General features: G+C 43.2%; 1 protein-coding gene across 2 annotated transcripts in view; it reads left to right on the top strand.

The window, feature by feature from the left end:
• FAT3 (FAT atypical cadherin 3) overlaps positions 1-18,993 on the top strand; it is a 767,497-nt gene that overhangs the window by 136,040 nt on the left and 612,464 nt on the right. For both annotated transcript variants that reach the window (XM_070457139.1, XM_070457138.1), the window contains exon 2: positions 13,044-16,349. In XM_070457139.1, the coding sequence (XP_070313240.1) occupies positions 13,061-16,349 (3,289 nt within the window). In that variant the 5' untranslated portion in view covers positions 13,044-13,060. The remainder of the gene's footprint in view (positions 1-13,043; positions 16,350-18,993) is intronic.

Raw genomic sequence — 18,993 nt, 5'->3', positions numbered from 1 at the left:
ACTAGGCACCCGTTACGTGCCAAGCAGTGATTTTGATGTGGGAGAGCAGTGATAACCCTAAGAGACAGTCCCTTCCTTCATGTAGTTTATAGTCCAGTTGAGAGAACAGGTATTAACTGATTAGTCTTCCTAAAGCATAATTAAAGTAGTGATAACTGTCAGGAAGGAAAAGTTCTGCATACTCTGAGGACCAATAACAGGACGCTGCAGCTAGACTTGGGGATCAGACAGATGTGCCTGGAGAGAGACAGAAGCTGAGGGGAAAGTGCCCGGGATTCCTGACAGGGAATCGGGGACAGGAGCTCAGCGCCGGGCTGGCCGTGTGTGCAAAGCACCGGGTGGGAGGCGGTCTGCCAGGGTCGGGAAGCGGCCAGGGGGGCTGGAAACACCGTGGCTGGAGGTGAGTCCAGATAGGAAGTGAGGGCCGCGGGACTGGACACCCAGTGGTTGGAGATGAGTCTAGACAGGAAGTGAGGGCCAGGGGCCTGGGCACGCTGTGGCTGGAGGTGAGTCCAGACAGGAAGTGAGGGCCGGGGGCCTGGGCACGCCGTGGTTGGAGGTGAGTCCAGACAGGAAGTGAGGGCCTGGGGCCTGGGCACGCTGTGGCTGGAGGTGAGTCCAGACAGGAAGTGAGGGCCAGTTCACTCGACGTGTGTGATGGTGGCATCACTGGTGAGACGCGGTGACAGTTCAGGTCTTTATCATCCTGAAAGCCCAGGAAACATGCCCTCAGCAATACCCTCCTTCTCATCACCTGTGAGTGACCTCTAATCTCTTCCAGCTCCAGAGTCCTGAATTTGAACTCACAGCCTTCTCCTAACCTTCATTTTCTTTTTGAACTTACTACATTTGGCTGCTTTTCTGTTTCTGGTTCTCAGGTTCCAGAATGATACCAGGGTCCCCAGAAGGCAGGGGACGAGTTGGGGAGTGCTGAGGTAATGTCCCACTACTTCATTAACCAGGCTACCACGCGGGGTCTTCATTCTCCCAAAATTAGGATGTGTAGCGGGATCTACAGAGATGGGGAAGGAGTAGTTTAGTGTCTCTCAGGGTGACTCCGTTGAGCAGCGCAGTCTCTGTGCTTAGGAGATGTTCTCGAAAGGGAGGGTCTGCCCTTGGCCTTTTGGCTTCGTTCTAGGCCCAGAGTTGTCCTCAGACCAGCTCTGAGGCACTGAGTGTTCACACCTAGTTCATGTACAGCTGCTTTGGGATAGTCACCCTGCCCTGTGCCCAGCGTATCAGGATAAGGTTGGTTGTGCTGAAAATTACTATCTAGGTGTTCAGAGGTTCTTTGGCAGCTCCTTCAATATGGGTCTAAAGAAATGTTCGCAAATGCCTCAGCTCTCTCTGGAAACACGTTTTCTTTGGTGAACATAAGGACCCCACAGACACATGATTCTGCATCCCTGGGCGTCTCAAGATGAAGAGAAGTCAATGCTCGGGAATCCTTGTTGACCTATTCTTAGGAGCACTCTGGGTAATCCCATGTGGGGACTGAACTTGTGACCCTGGTCTCATTAGCGAAGGGTGCTAATCCAAGCAACGTTGGCCTAAACCCGTGAGTTGATATTAAATAACCTTAATGGGGAGTGTGGCAGAGCTGAAGGAACCCAATTTGCATTGTGCCTTGTTTACTGAGACCCAGTTGTCAGTGATGGCAACGTGAGGAGACGTGACTGACAAGATTTCTGGATTGTCAGCAAACTCCGAGGTGGCATTTCTTGACCTACATGTGAGCTGTTTTAAATCCTGGACAGTTTTTTTCATTGCCTATTGCCAAATCATCTGCTTTGCCTTTTCTTACATTTTTTTTTTAATCTTTCACCGTAATGTGTTCATCTTTCATGAATTAACCTGTTTTGTCATTTCTTTTCCTTTTTGAGTTTATTGAGATTGCTGCCTAAGACTCTGTTTTCTAAGAGTCTTTCCAATTTCTCCATATATTGTTTTTTTCATTTCTTGCCCAAGTATTCTTTTTCCATCCTCATCTGCCTGTTCCTCAGCCTTCATGAGGAGATACACATAGTATCAGTCCATTGTAGAGAATTGTTCTCTTGCTACCTTCATTTAGCAGTGCTGTATTGTGCATAGTATACATGGCTCAGGGCTGCTGCGTTACATCAGCTGGGTGGTGGTGGGGGTCGGGGGTTGGTGGCAGGTATTTACCCAGACACATAGGCCTTTCCAGAACTGTCTTCTGGAACTTGTGACCTGCTCTGTCCAGAGTAAGACCTGACCCTGTGTGTGATTTTGGAAAACTATGGAATTGAATTGCATTCTCCCAGAAGACTTCCAACACTATTTCAGATGTCATCGTTTTTTGTATCTTCCTTTGGGGATTCGGTGCTGTGAGAAGAGGGGAGCCTGGTGCCTCTCCTCACCTTGCTCTGGTCCTGGAGCCCTGGGTCCCTCAGCCCGCCTCAGCTCTCCCAAGGATGCCCTTCCTAGCATTGCCATCACTTATCACTGAGGGAAAAGGCAGGTAGATCAAGATTCCCCATACTCTCTTTTCCTGATGCCTGATGTTACTATTCAGAATACTCTTCTCCTTAAAGACCACTTTTCAAGGGGAACAGCAGTTGGGATGGCGGAAAGGATGTTAACTTTTAAAAATAGTACAGACCACAAGGACTTAACACAGCAGTAAGTATTTGTTGTTGTTGAGTCACTCAGTCGTGTCCAACTCCTTGGGACCCCATGGACTGCAGCCCGCCAGGCTTCCCTGCCCTTCTCCATGTCCTGGAGGCTGCAGGAAGTATGGGTCGTGTCAAAAGGTAGTCAGCCTGGAACACTGGGAATACCCAGAGGAATCGGGTGGAGAGGGAGGTGGGTGGGGGGATCGGGATTGGGAATACATGTAAATCCATGGCTGATTCATGTCAATGTGTGACAAAACCCACTGCAATATTGTAAAGTAATTAGCCTCCAACTAATAAAAATAAATGAAAAAACAAAAAAAGGTAGTCAGCAAAGGGCTCTGTATTGCTTATAACGCCTAATGCAACTTGTGCTAAGTCTTTTCAGTCGTGTCCGACTCTTTGTGACCCCATGGACTGTAGCCCACCCGGCTTCCTTTGTCCATGGGATTTTCCAGGCAAGAATACTGGAGTGAGTTGCCATGTCTTCCTCCAGGGGATCTTCCTGACCTGGGGCTCAAACCAGCCTCCCTGCACTGCAGGTGGATTCTTTATCACCTACCACCTAACCCTTAGAGAACACGTTTCCCTTCAACTGCATTTCACCTGGTAACTATTGGAATGGACACTATTTAAAGGCATTCTTTCAACTAAACCATTCGGGTTCTTTTTTCTTTTAGGCAGTTATCCCAGAGTAAATGTTATTACTTGGACAGTCTCTCTCTGTCTTTTTTTTTCCCTTGCCTTTTTTTCTTCATTAAAAAAATATCTTGGGAGTAAGCGAATACTAATGTATTTACTCTTTGGTTTCTGTCAGTGAAGCTCACCAGAGAAAATTGAAATCATGCATTTTTCTGGAACATTTTCTCAGACAGCCAAGCGTAGAAGCAAATTACATCCTCTCCGTATGTTTTTTTTTTTTTTTTTCCCCCTCTTACTCCATGATGAATTTCTTTCTCCAGAGGGAGAAGTGATTTTTAAAAGGCTTGAACAACATGCTAATCTTTCCTTCTGATAGCCCCTGGTTGAATTACCCCTGAATTTGAAGCATTTACTGATGAAATGATACTTGACATTAACCACTGTTGTATGGAAATATTTCTAGCACCTGGGGAGAAAATAAAGGCGGGTGTTCATAATACTGCCGCTGTGTGGCTGAATCTTCCATTTTTCTCAGAACCAACTTGAATTACACTTGCTTCATGCTGACTGACTTTTCTCCTGAGAGACCACTTTTAGACAATAGAAAGATTTGCACCACTGGAAAAAAATGAGAATTTACAGTATTATTATAAGGAAAAAGATTGAGTTTGGGTAACGGTCTGCTTGGCTAGTTGACAGAACCAGCTGGAGGCTTTGGTTTGGGACTTACTTAGTCCTTGTTCAGAATGACAGATATCTTATCCTTGTCGATGAGATACTCTTTTGCTTATAAATCCCAACTTAGGCTTGGGGCTCAAGTAGACAAGCAGAATTTTCCAGTGAGGTGTGAAATATGAACTTGGTTTTAAGGTTTTGCATCTCAGAGTATTTTTGACTTGGCAAAAGGCTTTATGACTGTTGAATAAGTAAAAACATAATAAAAACTATGAAACGATTAATATAGAGTCCTTGTATCAGGACTGTGAAAATCCTTAATTTGCCTTTTTTTCAATGAGAAAAGAAAATGTACAGTACACTGTGGCACTTTCAGCTTTTCCTTCATTTGAAGTGTGGGGATGTGTTTGTATGATAAGCATTGAAGCAGTTTCTTCAGGGATAAGTCCCTTCTTAGTTGAAATGAGAATGCATACCTTGTGATATGATGTAGCAAGAATAATGAACCAGTCTCAAGAATCCTGGGATTACCTCCCGCCTTCAAAGGTTTCCGGGCAGCTGTTTGACCTGTCTAAGCCACAGTATCTAACTTGGACTTGATCAGTGTTTCCCCAACTGTAGTCACAAAATATTCCTTCTTCTCTTGCCAGTGGCAGTGTGGGGAGAGGAATGGGGAGGAAATTCATGATCAAAAAGATTTTAGAAATTGTGTATATAATAGCCCTTGGAATCACAATTTGCATAGTATGCCTGTGCACACAACAAGCATTTACTGATTCCTGACCGAATATCAGGGAACTTTATTTCTATAGTGGAAATGATAAATATAGATTGTGCTTTCCTACGGAGATTGCAAAGCAGGAAAAACTGTTGCAGGATGAAATTGTTAGAGATGACTAAGGAAAGGAGATGGGAGAAGTTTATTTTGGAGCCTACTAAAAAGTTTCCCTGGTGGCTCAGAGGTTAAAGCATCTGCCTGCAATGTGGGAGACTCGGATTCGATCCCTGGGTCGGGAAGATCCTCCGGAGAAGGAAATGGCAACCCACTCCAGTATTCTTACCTGGAGAATCCCACGGATGGAGGAGCCTTGTGGGCTACAGTCCACGGGATTGCAAAGAGTCGGACACGACTGAGCAACTTAAAGACTCCAAAAAGTTCCAAATGAAGAAATCTGTTTACCTTTGTTTAACCAGTGTCTCCTAAAACATTTTTTAGTTGCACACACATTCATATGTCTGTAGAGTGATATGGGATACAGTTTGGGAAATGATGAACGAGCTATTTCACCAGAGTCTCTAGTTTCGATGATTATAATTCCTGGTTTGTCTAAGGCTCATTTTCATTCCCTCCCTGGAGCACGTTGTGGAGTTGCAGTGTACACTGGCTAGACACAAGTCACTCCACAATTTGATTGAAATTTTACCTTTTCAAGGCACTTGTTAAATACTTTAAGAAGAAGAAACAAGGGAGATTGCAGTGCAGTATGTAATTTACAAACCCAGATAAGAAACTTAAAGGAGGCAGTGCTATCAGGGCAGGTGCATATCAATAAAATACAAAGTTTGGAGAAGTGATCCTCAGAGTACTGATCGCACCGAGACCAGCTTCTCCTGGTAACTTGGTAGAAATGAGATTCTTAGCCCCCTCTGGAGACCAGCTGATCCAGAAACTCTGGAGGGGAGCCCAGCAATGTGAGCTTTAGCAAGTCCTGCTATGTTTCAGATATTTGCTCAAGTTTAAGAATTGCAACCTTAGATGTGGAGCTCACTGTGCATTGAGTCGAGGGGTATCTCTGGGATTGCTTCATAGAGTATGTACAGCTTAGCTAAATCAAGGAAGATGAGTAAAACTTAAAGAGTCAAACCAGCGGAGGCCTATATTATAAAGGAAGCAATAGCAACGAGACAAATTCACATTAGAAATCTGAAGCCTGGTTTTTAGCTTTTTTTTTTTTTAACTGGCAATCTGTGTGACCTTGTCCAAATCACCTAACCTTTCTTGGTGTGTTTCCTCAACTCTAAAGCTGGGGTGTTACATGAGACAATTTTATGATCCTCAATGGGTTTACGTGCCTCTGGTTTACTATATCATAATATCTTCTGAGTAATGGCATGACATGGATTATTTGTGACCCAAACACAAATATTATATTATCCTGTAGACTCTCTAGCTACAATGATTTGTATTAAGAAAAGCTACACAATAAACATTTTTTCTACTTTGCAGGCAGCCATTAGCATCAGCCAGAGAGTAAAACTTTATTCCCAAGTGTGTTGTACAGATAGTCTGAAACTGATTTCAGGAGCAGGGACCCAGAACATCAAGTACTGTCATGAGGATGATAATTTAAGCCATATTGGAAGAAGCTGCTCTAAAAGATAGGGTTTAGAAGTATCTGACTGTGCTGGGGCTCACCGTTGTAAGGAGAAATCCTGCTAGAACTCCCCAGGACTTAAATGCCAAGCCTGAGGAGTAGCTCCCTAATGCAGCTCTGGTTTCCTAAGTTTGAAAGTGTACACTCAGGACTTGGGAATAAGTTAGAGAACTGTGTCAAGAGTCCTTAGCCCGTCACCATGCATGGGACCTCTCGCTGGCTCTGACCCCCACCCATGGCAGGGGCCTGGGTCTGTGGAAGAGTGGCTTTCCTATTAAGGATGGACTGCTCCCCGCCTTCAATGCAGGAGCCAAAGGAGACGCGGGTTCAATCCCTGGGTTGGGAAGATTCCCTGGAGGACGGCATGGCAACCCACTCCAATGTTCTTGCCTGGAGAATCCCATGGACAGAGGAACCTGGTGGGCTACAGTCCACAGGGTCACAAAAAGTCAGACATGACTGAAGTGACTCAGCATGCATACACTCCATGGATGGTCGTCTTCTTGACCCTTTATCCTTATCCCAACTTTCAGTTACTTTCTGCTTCGTATCCCTTCTTATGAACACTTTTAATAATTATGCAGGAGTCCCCTACATACAAACCTTTGAGTTACAAATTTTCAAAGATGTGAACCTGTGTGCCAGCCCCGTATGCCGGCTGTTGTACTGTACCTCTGTACTTTTCAAGGTACTGTATTAGAATATGAAATATGTTGTCTTTATTTTTTTCATTTGTTTTTTATGTGTGTATTATTTGTGTGAAAAGTATTAATAAACCTATTCTATTACAGTACTGTGTAGCTGATTGTGTCACTTGGGTAGCTAAGCTAACTTGGACTAATGAACAAATTGGACTTATGAAGGTGCTTCAGAATGGAGCTCGTTCTTGTGTAGGGGACTCACTGTAATGCCACTTCATATTTGTGGAACATTTACTGTGTGCCCAACACAGTTGTAAGCCTGTTTCATGAGAGACGGAACTGGTATAAGCCCTATTTTAAAGATAAGCCCTATTTGAAAAGCTTTAAGTGTTACCCCAAAGTCACCCATCCAGTAAGTGGCAAAGCCACCTTTGGGTCTCATGGAGTGGCCCTTTGCTGTTAGTAAAAAAGTCATCCTTTCCTTTACCTTTGATGTGGATTCTCTTGTTGAAAAAGGAAATGTCAGCGTAGGTTGTGAATTTGCTCCCTTATCCTGCATTTGTGACTCACAGATTTGTGTCCTCTCTAAAAACTGCCTTAGCTAATGATATTAATGGATGGCAGTTGTACCTTACCATGTGCCACTGTTTTAAGTGCTTCATATTTGTTAACGCAAATCCAATTCAGTAGGCACTGTCGTTCTCACTGTATAGTTGAGGACAATGAGGCACTGCCAGGTTAAGTACCTTGCTGAGGTCACACAGCTACTCAAGAGCAGTGCTGGGATTCAGACCCAGGCGGCCAGGCACCAGGGCGTGTGTTCCGGACCGCAGTGCACACGGCATTGGCATCAGCTCCGGACTCGGTCACAGGCCTCACCTGAGCTTCGTTTGCACGTCTCCCATGAGACGTCTTGGAGTGTGCCTGTGAAGGGGAAGCCCTTCGGGTACTGACTTTGTCTCACAGGCTCTCAGAGCTCATTCCCCAAGCACCATCTCTGTCTGGCTTATAAGCCCCTTTCAGAAATCTGTAAGATGGGAAGAGATGGAGTAGAAACAGAACGCTTTTCTAAGGCGCTGTTCTATTCTTCCCAAGTCCCAGCTGTTTCAGGAGGCCGGTTTAATGGTGGCAACATGGACCTTCCCCAGGCTCCCCAGGCAAGCTGAGCCTTTCTCTGAGCCAAGGCTCACAGAGAGGTGGCTTTTGTCAGAGCTGTTCTCTGCCCTGGGATCTGTGATATTTTTTCATCCCTGGAAAGGAAACCCCCTGCCCTTCTTCAGCCCAGCCTGAGAGCCTCCATCCGAGTGGACAGGGCCGGGCGGTGAGGCACGCAGTGCTGCCTCTGGAAAGGAAGTGTCTCCAAGATTGATGACTCGATGATCTCTTCAGAGATTATATCAAAAGTTATTGATTATGTTACTAAGTCGTAGAAAATAGGCTCCGAGGTTGGGAACTAAGTGCTTTCTTTAAAATAATCCAGAAGCAGTAAAATAAATCAATGTGCAGAGCTTCTCAAACGCCATCGCTGTCATACTCAGGTTTCACAAATAGCTTATCTCCAATGTGGAAAAGCAGGACTCTTTTTTTTTTTTTTTAAGAAAACATCTTAACAGCCATCTTTGCATACTAAAAAAAGGAAGCCAAAGTCTTATTTTAATACTTACTTTACAGAATTTTAAAGAATTTCTTGCTTCTGGCACTCCCTGTATTTTCTAAATTGATGGAGAAAACTGCAAGGTTTTGAATTAATTTGTGCCATAGTGGGCTTTTTTTTTTTTTTTTTTACAAAAGTAAAAATACTAAAACCTCATGAGATATTTTCATTTTAACAACTGAAGTTGACAACTCAGTCCTGCTCAGGGTTTTAAACTTAAATCCAGATTTTAGAACACAAGAATACAATTCGATTTCAGTGTGGTTTGAAAGTCTTTTCATTTGCATTTAAGATCATTAATTCTGCTTTATAAGAAAAATATTCCAGCAGTGTATCTTGCTAAAAAAAAAATAAACTCAGTATGCAAAAATATCATTTTCGAATAGTTAAAATGAATGATGTTTTTTCATATTATGTTATGACAGCATTTTTTGTTTTGATGGATTCACCAGAAGGTTTTGTAAAAGTAAATCTCCCCCAGGGCACTTAAATGTTTATTTATAAACAGTTAACTACTTAGAGGAGGGAGTAACTCCAGGGGGAGTAATGGATGTTAGAAAACAAAGATAACTGCAAAATGATGGTAAACCACAGAGTGAAAATTGTAATATAACTCAAAGGAAACTAATTCAGTCGGTAAACTCTTCCATTTGGTATTGTCTAGAACCTGGGAGATCTGAGACCTCATATTGGGGGATCTCATCCTATTCTGGGGCAGCAGTTTCCTCGCCTGTAAACTCCAGAGAGTGAAACGGATCGTCTTTAAGCCTCCTTTGTATGTGTGTGTGCTCAGTCCCTCGGTCATGTCCGACTCTGCAACCCCAGGGACTGCAGCCCACTAGGCTCCTCCGTCCATGGGGTTCTCCAGGCAAGAATACTGGAGTGGGGTGCCATTCCCTTCTCCAGGGATTCTTCCTGACCCAGGGATCAAACCCACATCTCTTGTGTCTCCTGCATTGGCAGGCTGGTTCTTTACCACTAACGCCACCTTGGAAACCCTTCAGCCTCCTTTGAATTTGTATAATTTCTTGATTCTCCTTCTGAAGTAACATGTGCTTATTTGGAGGATTTGGGAGCTGAGCACACTACAGGCCTCTGGGCCTCTGTTTACTTGCCTCCCTTAATACTGTGTTTAGCTTCCCTGGCCATCCAGTTGTTAGGACTTTGCCTTGCAATGCATGAGGTGTTGTTTGATCCCTGGTTGGAGAGTAAGATCCTATATGCCTCACAGCCAAAAAACCAGAACATAAACCAAAAGCAACATTGTAACAAATTTGATAAAAACTTTAGAAAGAGTATATTTCAAAAAGCATTGTGTTCAGTACACCAGTATTGTACACCTTCTTCATGGTGCATGGTTCTTGGAACATGCTGGTATCGATGCTGGGAATAGGATGGTGTCCAGTTTTGGCTCATCCTGACAGATTTCCCTCAAGCTGGGCTTAGGGTGGAAATTCGGGGACAGACTAAGAAAACTTTAGTGGAACTGAATTCACCATTGGAGTGGTTTTCTTTTCTGGTGACCAGAAAGTCCAGATTCCTTGTGTGATGCATTGGTAAAACCACAGGAATTGCCCTGGACATAGACTCTGTTGAAAAGATGAAAGTGTTAATCGCTCAGTCATGTCTAACTCTTGGAGACCCCATGGACTGTAGCACACCAGGGTCCTCTGTCCATGGAATTCTCGAGGCAAGAATACTGGAGTGGGTTGCCGTTCCTGTTTCCAGGGATCTTCCCGACCAGGGATCGAAGTCGGGTCTCTTGCAGTGTAGGCTGATTCTTTACTGTCTGAGCCGCCGGGGAAGACTGGTGAGTAGGTAACGAGGCAGAAACAGAATTTGCATTTCCCTGGAGATGGGAGTAACCTCTTTTCTACCTTAAGAGAGCGTGCATGCCTTCGATTATTCTCTTATAAACCCCTGTCTCCTTCCACTGTGTTCATAGTGAACGGAAAAATGCCTCTTCCATTTTGGAGCATTCTCAGATGGTGAACTGAAAGAGTCTCTTAAGTCATGTAGGTTCTTACTAAAGCTTCTCCTGGTTTCTATCTGTAATTCCTAAGGATCCCATCTTTCAGCTGAGCATGCTCAACAGAGAGGTACCCCCAGATGCACTGGTCCCCTGGGGTTCACTCTCCTGGGAGGGATATTTGAACTTTCTGCCTCCAAGCTGCTGCTTCACGCATAACTTGGCACATGGAGCATTTCCCAAGGACAGACTGCCAGAGGAACTGCCTGTGAAATTAACTTCTTATATAAAATGTCATTACATCTTTCTGTGTTTTATTTTTAGTCTTTATTTTGCTTATGAAATTCCTGTATCAAACTGTACTCTTTTTGCTCACATATTTAGCATCTCCTAGGTGCTGCACCTGATGATAGCAGCAAGGTGAATTTCCTTCTCAGATAGAACTAAGCAAATGCAGGCCCAGAATTTCACTTAGAGAGTTTCCTGAAAGGCAGAATTGGGGAAGAAATGAGAAAGCATTGTGGAGGGTGGAGAGAGTCTGAGTTCTAATTCAGATTCTGCTATTAGGAAAGTGAGCTTTGATGTTCTTATCTACAAAAAAGTCTAATAATATGTGCCTTGCCAACCATAGATGTTTTTATAAGCTACAGAAATACTTGGTAATATTTGAAGATGCTAAACTTCCCCAGGGGATTTTTTCAGTTTACAACCAGTGACTGTAACTAATTTAAAACCAGACTGGAGGTAACCAAATAGAGAAGGTGAGTGGGTTTTATGTTTTCCCATCAGTGATAAATACTGACTAGTTCCATAGAATTTAAGTCATATGTGCTTCTGGAAAGCCTTAATAATTTCATTTTTGCTTATGTTGATAGAGAATTTAGGAAGAATGATGGTGTGATGGGAAAAAGCATGAATTTTGGAGCAGGAAAGACCAGGGATTGAGATGATGCTCTGCTGCTGGGAGAAACTGGATGGGCCAGTGTTCCAGCCAAATGGGTTAACAGTCTTCTAGCGTTCAGTTTTCTAACATGTAGTTTGGTGCCTGAGGTTGTTGTGAGGATTAAATGTAACAAAGCAGCTAAGTCACGGAATGCCTGTAGAAGGGTTCATTTCCTTTCTCCTCTTCTCTTCCATTCTGTTTTCCATAGAAGAGACAGAGAAAGGAAATGTGAGGGTCTGGTGAGTATGTCTTGGTGGAAGAACTCATACATTTGGTTGTTCTAAAAATCTGAGCCAAAGAATATAAATAGACAGTTCTTTCCTGTTAAATAGCATTCCCCTTCTCTGTTTTTAAAGCACTTGACAGATTTTACAGTTAAAATAGGAAAATGTTTTTAATCTTTTCTTTTACACAGTCATAGAGCTGTGGTGACTGTGGAAATGTAATAGTAGCTGATAAAAATAATTGGAAGTAATTCCTTCAGTTACTTGTAAGAAAATAAATCTCTTGTCATTCTTTAAATTTTCCTTGCACAAAATCTCCCTTACCTCTCTTGTTCTGAGAGGCACAGTCCACTCGTGAATATCGCTTAGATCAGGTAACTCCTTAGGGGTGGTCCTCCCTGCTTGGTTTCTTACATGATATTTTGTTTATCTTCATCGTATTGGATTATGCCTAGCTCTTGGTCAGTTTAAAACTCAACACAACAGAAGATGGTAATACTTGGAAAACATTTCTTTAAAGATCCTAATTATAAAAAGCAATTACACAATCATTGATGAACAGTGTTGATTGAAGAAATATTAGAAGATGCTAGGTGCTCCCCAAACTGACTACATAGTTAATTCATTTTAAAGGTAAAAATGCAGTTTATGTATAAATGTTTAAGTCATAATAGAATCATATCAAATATACTGTTTTATGCTCTTTTTTCCATGTAGTATTATATTCTTATTGCATCTGAAAATACATACCTTTTTAGTCATTATTTTTAATGGCTGCATAGTATTGTGTTTTCTAAAATGTGCCACAAAGTATTTGCTTCTCAATTGATAAGCAATTAATGTCTTTTCAATTTTTGTATTTTAAACTGTCCTGTAAATGTACACTTGTCTAATTATTTCCCTAGGATAATTGCCTAGAATTTAATATCATGTCAGAGGTAAATGAACTTCTTAAGCCTTGAAGTGTGTATTTCTAAACTGACCTTCAGAATACAAGAACGCTTACACCAGTGAGCAGTCAATCCTATCAGCACTGTGAAAGTGTCACTCAGAAAAGCTGGGCATGATAAGTTTAAATCCTAGCGATCTGGAATTCCTTGTCATCTAGTAGTGCGGATCTACTACTAGTAGTTCCACTTTTTTTTTCTTATATTGATGTTTTAGTAAAAAGATTTTATAATAAAGTTTTCAAAATGCACTGTTTCATAATAGTTACTTCTATTCCTTCTCTCATGTTCCTCTAGGTTAATTTATCTCTTCTCTCTCTCTGTGTTTCCCTTCCAGGATGGAAGTATGATGTGATGGATATAACTATGGGATACTCTGTGGGCACACGGCCTCCTTCTTGCCTCATCCTCCTGCTTCTCAAGCTTTTGGCTACACTCTCTCAGGGGCTGCCCGGGACCGGACCCCTGGGTTTCCACTTCACACATTCCATTTATAATACTACCGTGTATGAGAACTCGGCAGCAAGGACTTACATCAACAGCCAGAGTCGTATGGGCATCACCTTGATCGATCTGTCCTGGGACATCAAATACAGAATAGTGTCTGGAGACGAGGAAGGCTTTTTCAAAGCTGAGGAAGTCATCATTGCAGATTTCTGTTTTCTCAGAATAAGAACTAAAGGTGGCAATTCCGCCATATTGAACAGGGAAATTCAGGACAATTATTTATTGATAGTCAAAGGCTCTGTCCGAGGTGAGGATTTGGAAGCATGGACCAAAGTGAGCGTACAGGTTTTAGATATGAATGACCTGAGGCCCTTATTTTCACCCACAACCTACTCAGTTACAATCGCAGAAAACACACCACTAAGGACTAGCGTCGCCCAGGTGACGGCGACAGACGCAGACATCGGTTCCAATGGCGAATTCTACTACTACTTCAAGAACAAAGTTGAGCTCTTTTCAGTCCACCCCACGAGCGGGGTCATCTCTTTAAGTGGACGATTAAATTATGATGAAAAGAGCAGATACGATCTGGAGATCTTGGCCGTGGACCGGGGGATGAAGCTGTATGGGAATAATGGAGTGAGCAGCACTGCCAAGCTTTATGTTCACGTTGAACGTGTAAACGAGCATGCCCCTGCTCTCCACGTGGTCGCTCACGTTCCTTTCTCGTTGGACACAGAGCCTGTATACGCGGTGGTGACGGCCGATGACCTCGATGAAGGGGCCAATGGAGAGATTGAGTCTGTTTCCATCGTGGCTGGGGACCCTTTAGACCAGTTCTTCCTGGCCAAGGAAGGAAAGTGGGTGAATGAGTACAGGATTAAGGAGAAGAAGCCAGTTGACTGGGAGAGCTTTCCCTATGGTTACAACCTCACTCTTCAAGCCAAAGACAAGGGATCACCTCAGAAGTTTTCAGCAGTCAAGATAGTCCACATCGCCAACCCCAAAAGAGACACTGTCCCAGTTAGATTTGAGAAAGAAGCATACGCAGTGAGCATTAGTGAATTTTCCCCTCCTGGTGTCATGGTTGCTATAGTAAAATTAAGTCCCGAACCACTAGATGTGGAGTACAGATTATCCCCTGGTGAGGATGCTCAGTACTTCAAAATCAATCCCCAGTCAGGTCTGATCGTCACCGCACAGCCACTGAATACCATTAAGAAGGAGGTTTATAAATTGGGGGTGGCAAATAAAGAAGGAGATGTAAAAACACAAGTCACCATCAGCATAGAAGACGCCAATGACCACACCCCAGAATTTCAGCAGCCACTGTATGAGGCGTTTGTGAATGAGAGTGTTCCCGTGGGAACAAGCGTTCTGACAGTTTCAGCATCTGATAAGGATAAAGGAGAAAACGGGTACATCACCTACAGTATTGCCAGCTTGAACGTGTTGCCGTTTGCCATTAACCAGTTTACAGGCGTCATCAGCACCACAGAGGAGCTGGACTTTGAGTCCTCTCCAGAAACGTACAGGTTCGTCGTCAGAGCCTCTGACTGGGGCTCGCCATACCGCCACGAGAGCGAGGTCAACGTGACTATTCGAGTTGGAAACGTCAACGACAACAGCCCCCTGTTTGAAAAAGTGGCTTGCCAGGGAGTGATCTCCTATGACTTTCCAGTTGGGGGTCATATCACAGCTGTCTCAGCGATCGATATTGACGAGCTAGAGCTTGTAAAGTACAAAATCATCTCTGGAAACGAACTTGGTTTCTTTTATTTAAACCCAGACTCTGGTGTTTTGCAGCTTAAAAAGTCACTGATGAATGCTGGCATTAAAAATGGAAATTTTGCTCTCAGGATTACAGCCACTGATGGAGAGAATCTTGCGGACCCCATGTCTGTTAACATTTCAGTCTTACATGGAAAGGTGTCTTCAAAGAGCTTCAGTTGCCGAGAAACTCGCGTGGCTCAGAAGCTGGCAGAGAAGCTCCTCATTAAGGCCAAAGCAAATGGGAAACTGAATCTAGAAGATGGATTTCTTGACTTTTATTCAGTTAACCGGCAGGGACCACATTTTGACAAGTCATTTCCTTCTGATGTGGCTGTGAAGGAGAATCTGCCAGTTGGTGCTAATATTCTGAAGATTAAAGCCTATGATTCCGACTCTGGCTTCAATGGGAAGGTGCTATTTACAATATCCGATGGGAATATGGATAGCTGTTTTAATATTGATATGGAGACCGGGCAACTTCAAGTCCTCATGCCCATGGATCGAGAGCACAGAGACCTCTATCTCCTTAACATCACCATCTATGACTTAGGGAATCCACAAAAGTCCTCATGGAGGTTGCTTACCATCAATGTGGAAGATGCCAATGACAATAGCCCTATTTTTCTTCAAGACAGTTACTCAGTTAACATTCTTGAGAGTTCAAGTATTGGCACTGAGATTATTCAAGTGGAAGCTAGAGACAAAGACTTGGGTTCTAATGGTGAAGTGACTTACTCAGTCTTGACAGATACACAGCAATTTGCCATCAATAGCTCCACTGGAATCGTGTATATAGCGGACCAGTTGGACCGGGAATCCAAAGCGAACTATTCTTTAAAAATAGAAGCCAGAGACAAGGCAGAAAGTGGCCAGCAGCTCTTTTCGGTTGTCACCTTGAAGGTTTTCTTGGATGACGTCAATGACTGCTCCCCGGCTTTCATTCCCAGTAGCTACAGTGTGAAGGTCCTTGAAGACCTGCCCGTTGGCACCGTCATTGCTTGGCTGGAGACCCATGACCCAGATCTGGGGCTGGGGGGTCAAGTGCGCTATTCTTTGGTCAATGATTACAACGGGAGATTTGAAATAGATAAAGCAAGTGGCGCCATCCGCCTGAGCAGGGAGCTCGACTATGAGAAGCAGCAGTTCTATAACCTCACAGTTCGGGCCAAGGACAAAGGGCGGCCTGTCTCTCTGTCATCCGTGTCCTTTGTGGAGGTGGAAGTGGTGGATGTCAACGAGAACCTCCATACTCCCTATTTCCCGGACTTTGCTGTTGTTGGCTCTGTAAAAGAAAACTCACGGATTGGAACCAGCGTGCTGCAGGTGACTGCCCACGATGAGGACTCGGGGAGGGATGGGGAGATCCAGTACTCCATCAGGGATGGCAGTGGTCTTGGAAGGTTCAATATTGATGACGAGAGTGGTAAGTTTCATGTTTTGTGCCAGAAGTGTTGTTTCACGTCTCATCAGTTGTCAACACTGGGGAAGTGAAGGGCTATTCTTGAACTCAAACGGAATGACAAATGAGGTTGCATTGGTGCAGAGGTGATCAAGTCAGAGCGTTTCCTTAGAATGCACTGATTTGTAAGAAAGCCTCTTTATACAGTGATAGCTGATGGTTTTCAGTAGGAGTCCCTGGTTTCTTTCTTGTTCAGCAATGCTATTAATTGGTTATCTTTTGATAAGCATAAATAATTCTCACCTCTGTTCAGTGTACTCATGACCTTCACTAAATTAAGGGTCTTGATAAAGTAAATTGCATTTGAATTGGCTTTAAATTAGAAGTGTGAAACGGATTTTCAAATGGATCTTATATGCCATTATTTCCGTCTACAGACAGGCTTTGCTGAAGCGATCTGGCATTAGTTGCTTGGTCTCTGGTGTTTCATAGGCACATCTGGCCCTTGACTGACAGGCGTTTGTACTATATTGGCCCCATTGATACATGGAGGCATCTTACAAATATTTTCATGATAGACTAGAGGAGGCATGCTGTCAATTTTATTTATTTAAAAAAAATGGTTTTAAGATTTTACCTGTAAGAATTTACCTTTTATAGAAACATTTTAAGATGCAGGACAAGGTTGTCCTAATATTTTTGTTGTCTCCTACCTACTGATTTACACATCATCACACCTATAGATATGTATTTTATTTTTATTCTTATTGTCATTATTTGCCTTTAAATATACAGGTGCTTGGCCATGTGTGTGTGTCTGTGCGTGCCTTGATTAGCACAGTAACTTTTTCTTTTTTAATATTTCTTTTTATTTATTTACATGGCTGCGCTGGGCCTCAGTTGCGGCACATGGGATCTTTAGTTGCATCATGTGAACTTAGCTGCGGCATGTGGGATCCAGTTCCCTGACCAAGCTGGGCCTCCAACATTGGGAGGATGGAGTCTTAGCTGCTGGACCACTGGGGAAGTCCCCAAAGTATCTTTTTCTGTCTTGTCTAGATTGTTGACATCTCAAGACAGGGGCTATGCCTTCTCTATTCTTGTGTGAACTGTACTGTTGGCGCTTTGTGTTTGGGGGATACATTTGGATCCAGTAAAGTATTTTCTATAGTGCTCACAGGGTGTTTGTTCCCAGTAAGGAAGACGGTGATGATGCTGATGACGGTCATGAAAACAGGTAGTGGGAGGGGGTTGTCCTAAGGATCCTAGTGTGCAGTAGTTATACCAGAGAAAGAGTTTGAGAAGCTGTTTCAATATTGGATAGAAGTAGTAAAACTCCTTGTACCATCACAGATTTAAACTTTAAATTGTAAAATTTTAATACGTGGTTTCTGATTATGGCCAGTGTAAACCGTAAAACTGATCCCATAGCCACGAGGAGGGAAAAGGTAAATGTCAACAAAACTGGGTTCTGATTTAATCATATATTCTATCTTTTATATGTAACTTGTCATTCAGTTAGAATGTATTTTTACCTTTGAAATACAAAATGAGAAAGGATAAGTATCAGTCTTTACTGAGTGCCTATTCTGGGCTACTCGTTTACTATGAACAATAATGGCTTCATTGAGTACTTGCAATGGGCAGCACACTGTATGAAGGGTTTTATAGTCGAGTCTTATTTAATTCTTCCAATAGTCCCATTAATCTTAATACTCAATTCATGAACCAATGTTCAGAGAAGATACATAACTTGGAGCCTAGTGGTATACACTGCAATCTCCAGTCTAAAGACAAGCATGGGCTTCCTTGCTTGTTTCTAGAGACACTTGAATTTGGTGTTGGTCTAAACTCTGTAAGATAATAAAGTGTTAAGTGTGTGTCAAAATCCTTAGATTTAGTCCTGAGCTCCGAGATGGCTGGCAGCAGCCCTTACTGACCATCCTTTTCCTTGCAATCCCACTGTCGGTGTGCTTCTCCAGTGTGAGAAGCTTGCCTTTGGCACTCAGGTGGATATAGGTAGTTAGGTCGACAGTGAGGTGTCAGGCGGAATCAGTAACCACTGCAGCCTAGAAGGCTACATCAAGCCACAGTGGGTTGTTTTATTAGGAAGTTTCACCTTGGTGTAGCTTGATGCAGGCAAGAGCAGGAGCAGTTTGGTGAGAGTGGCCTAGATTTTCCCAGTTTGTACTGTGCTATTTTGTTTTCATCTGGGGTATTAATGCAGAAGATGTGTGTATAGTTATTTGATGCTATAGCTGGTTTTATAATTCTTTATATAAGTTATTTTTATTGAAGTATAGTTGATTTGCAATTATATATATTTATGCTGCTGCTGCTGCTAAGTCACTTCAGTCTTGTCCAACTGTGTGTGACCCCATAGACGGCAGCCCACCAGGCTCCACGGTCCCTGGGATTCTCCAGGCAAGAACTCTGGAGTGGGTTGCCATTTCCTTCTCCAATGCGTGAAAGTGAAGTCGCTCAGTTGTCTCCGACTCTTCGTGACCCCATGGACTGCAGCCTACCAGACTCCTCCTCCCATGGGATTTTCCAGGCAAGAGCACTGGAGTGGGGTGCCATTGCCTTCTCCGATATGTATGTATATACATATACATATTCTATTCCTATCCACACTCTTTTCCGTTATAGGTTATTACAAGATATCACG

This window comes from Odocoileus virginianus, chromosome 28 (genome assembly GCF_023699985.2).
Source record: "Odocoileus virginianus isolate 20LAN1187 ecotype Illinois chromosome 28, Ovbor_1.2, whole genome shotgun sequence".
Lineage (NCBI taxonomy): Eukaryota > Metazoa > Chordata > Mammalia > Artiodactyla > Cervidae > Odocoileus > Odocoileus virginianus.
The sequence above is the reverse complement of the archived record's forward strand: the minus strand, read 5'-3'. Positions and strand labels throughout refer to the sequence as shown.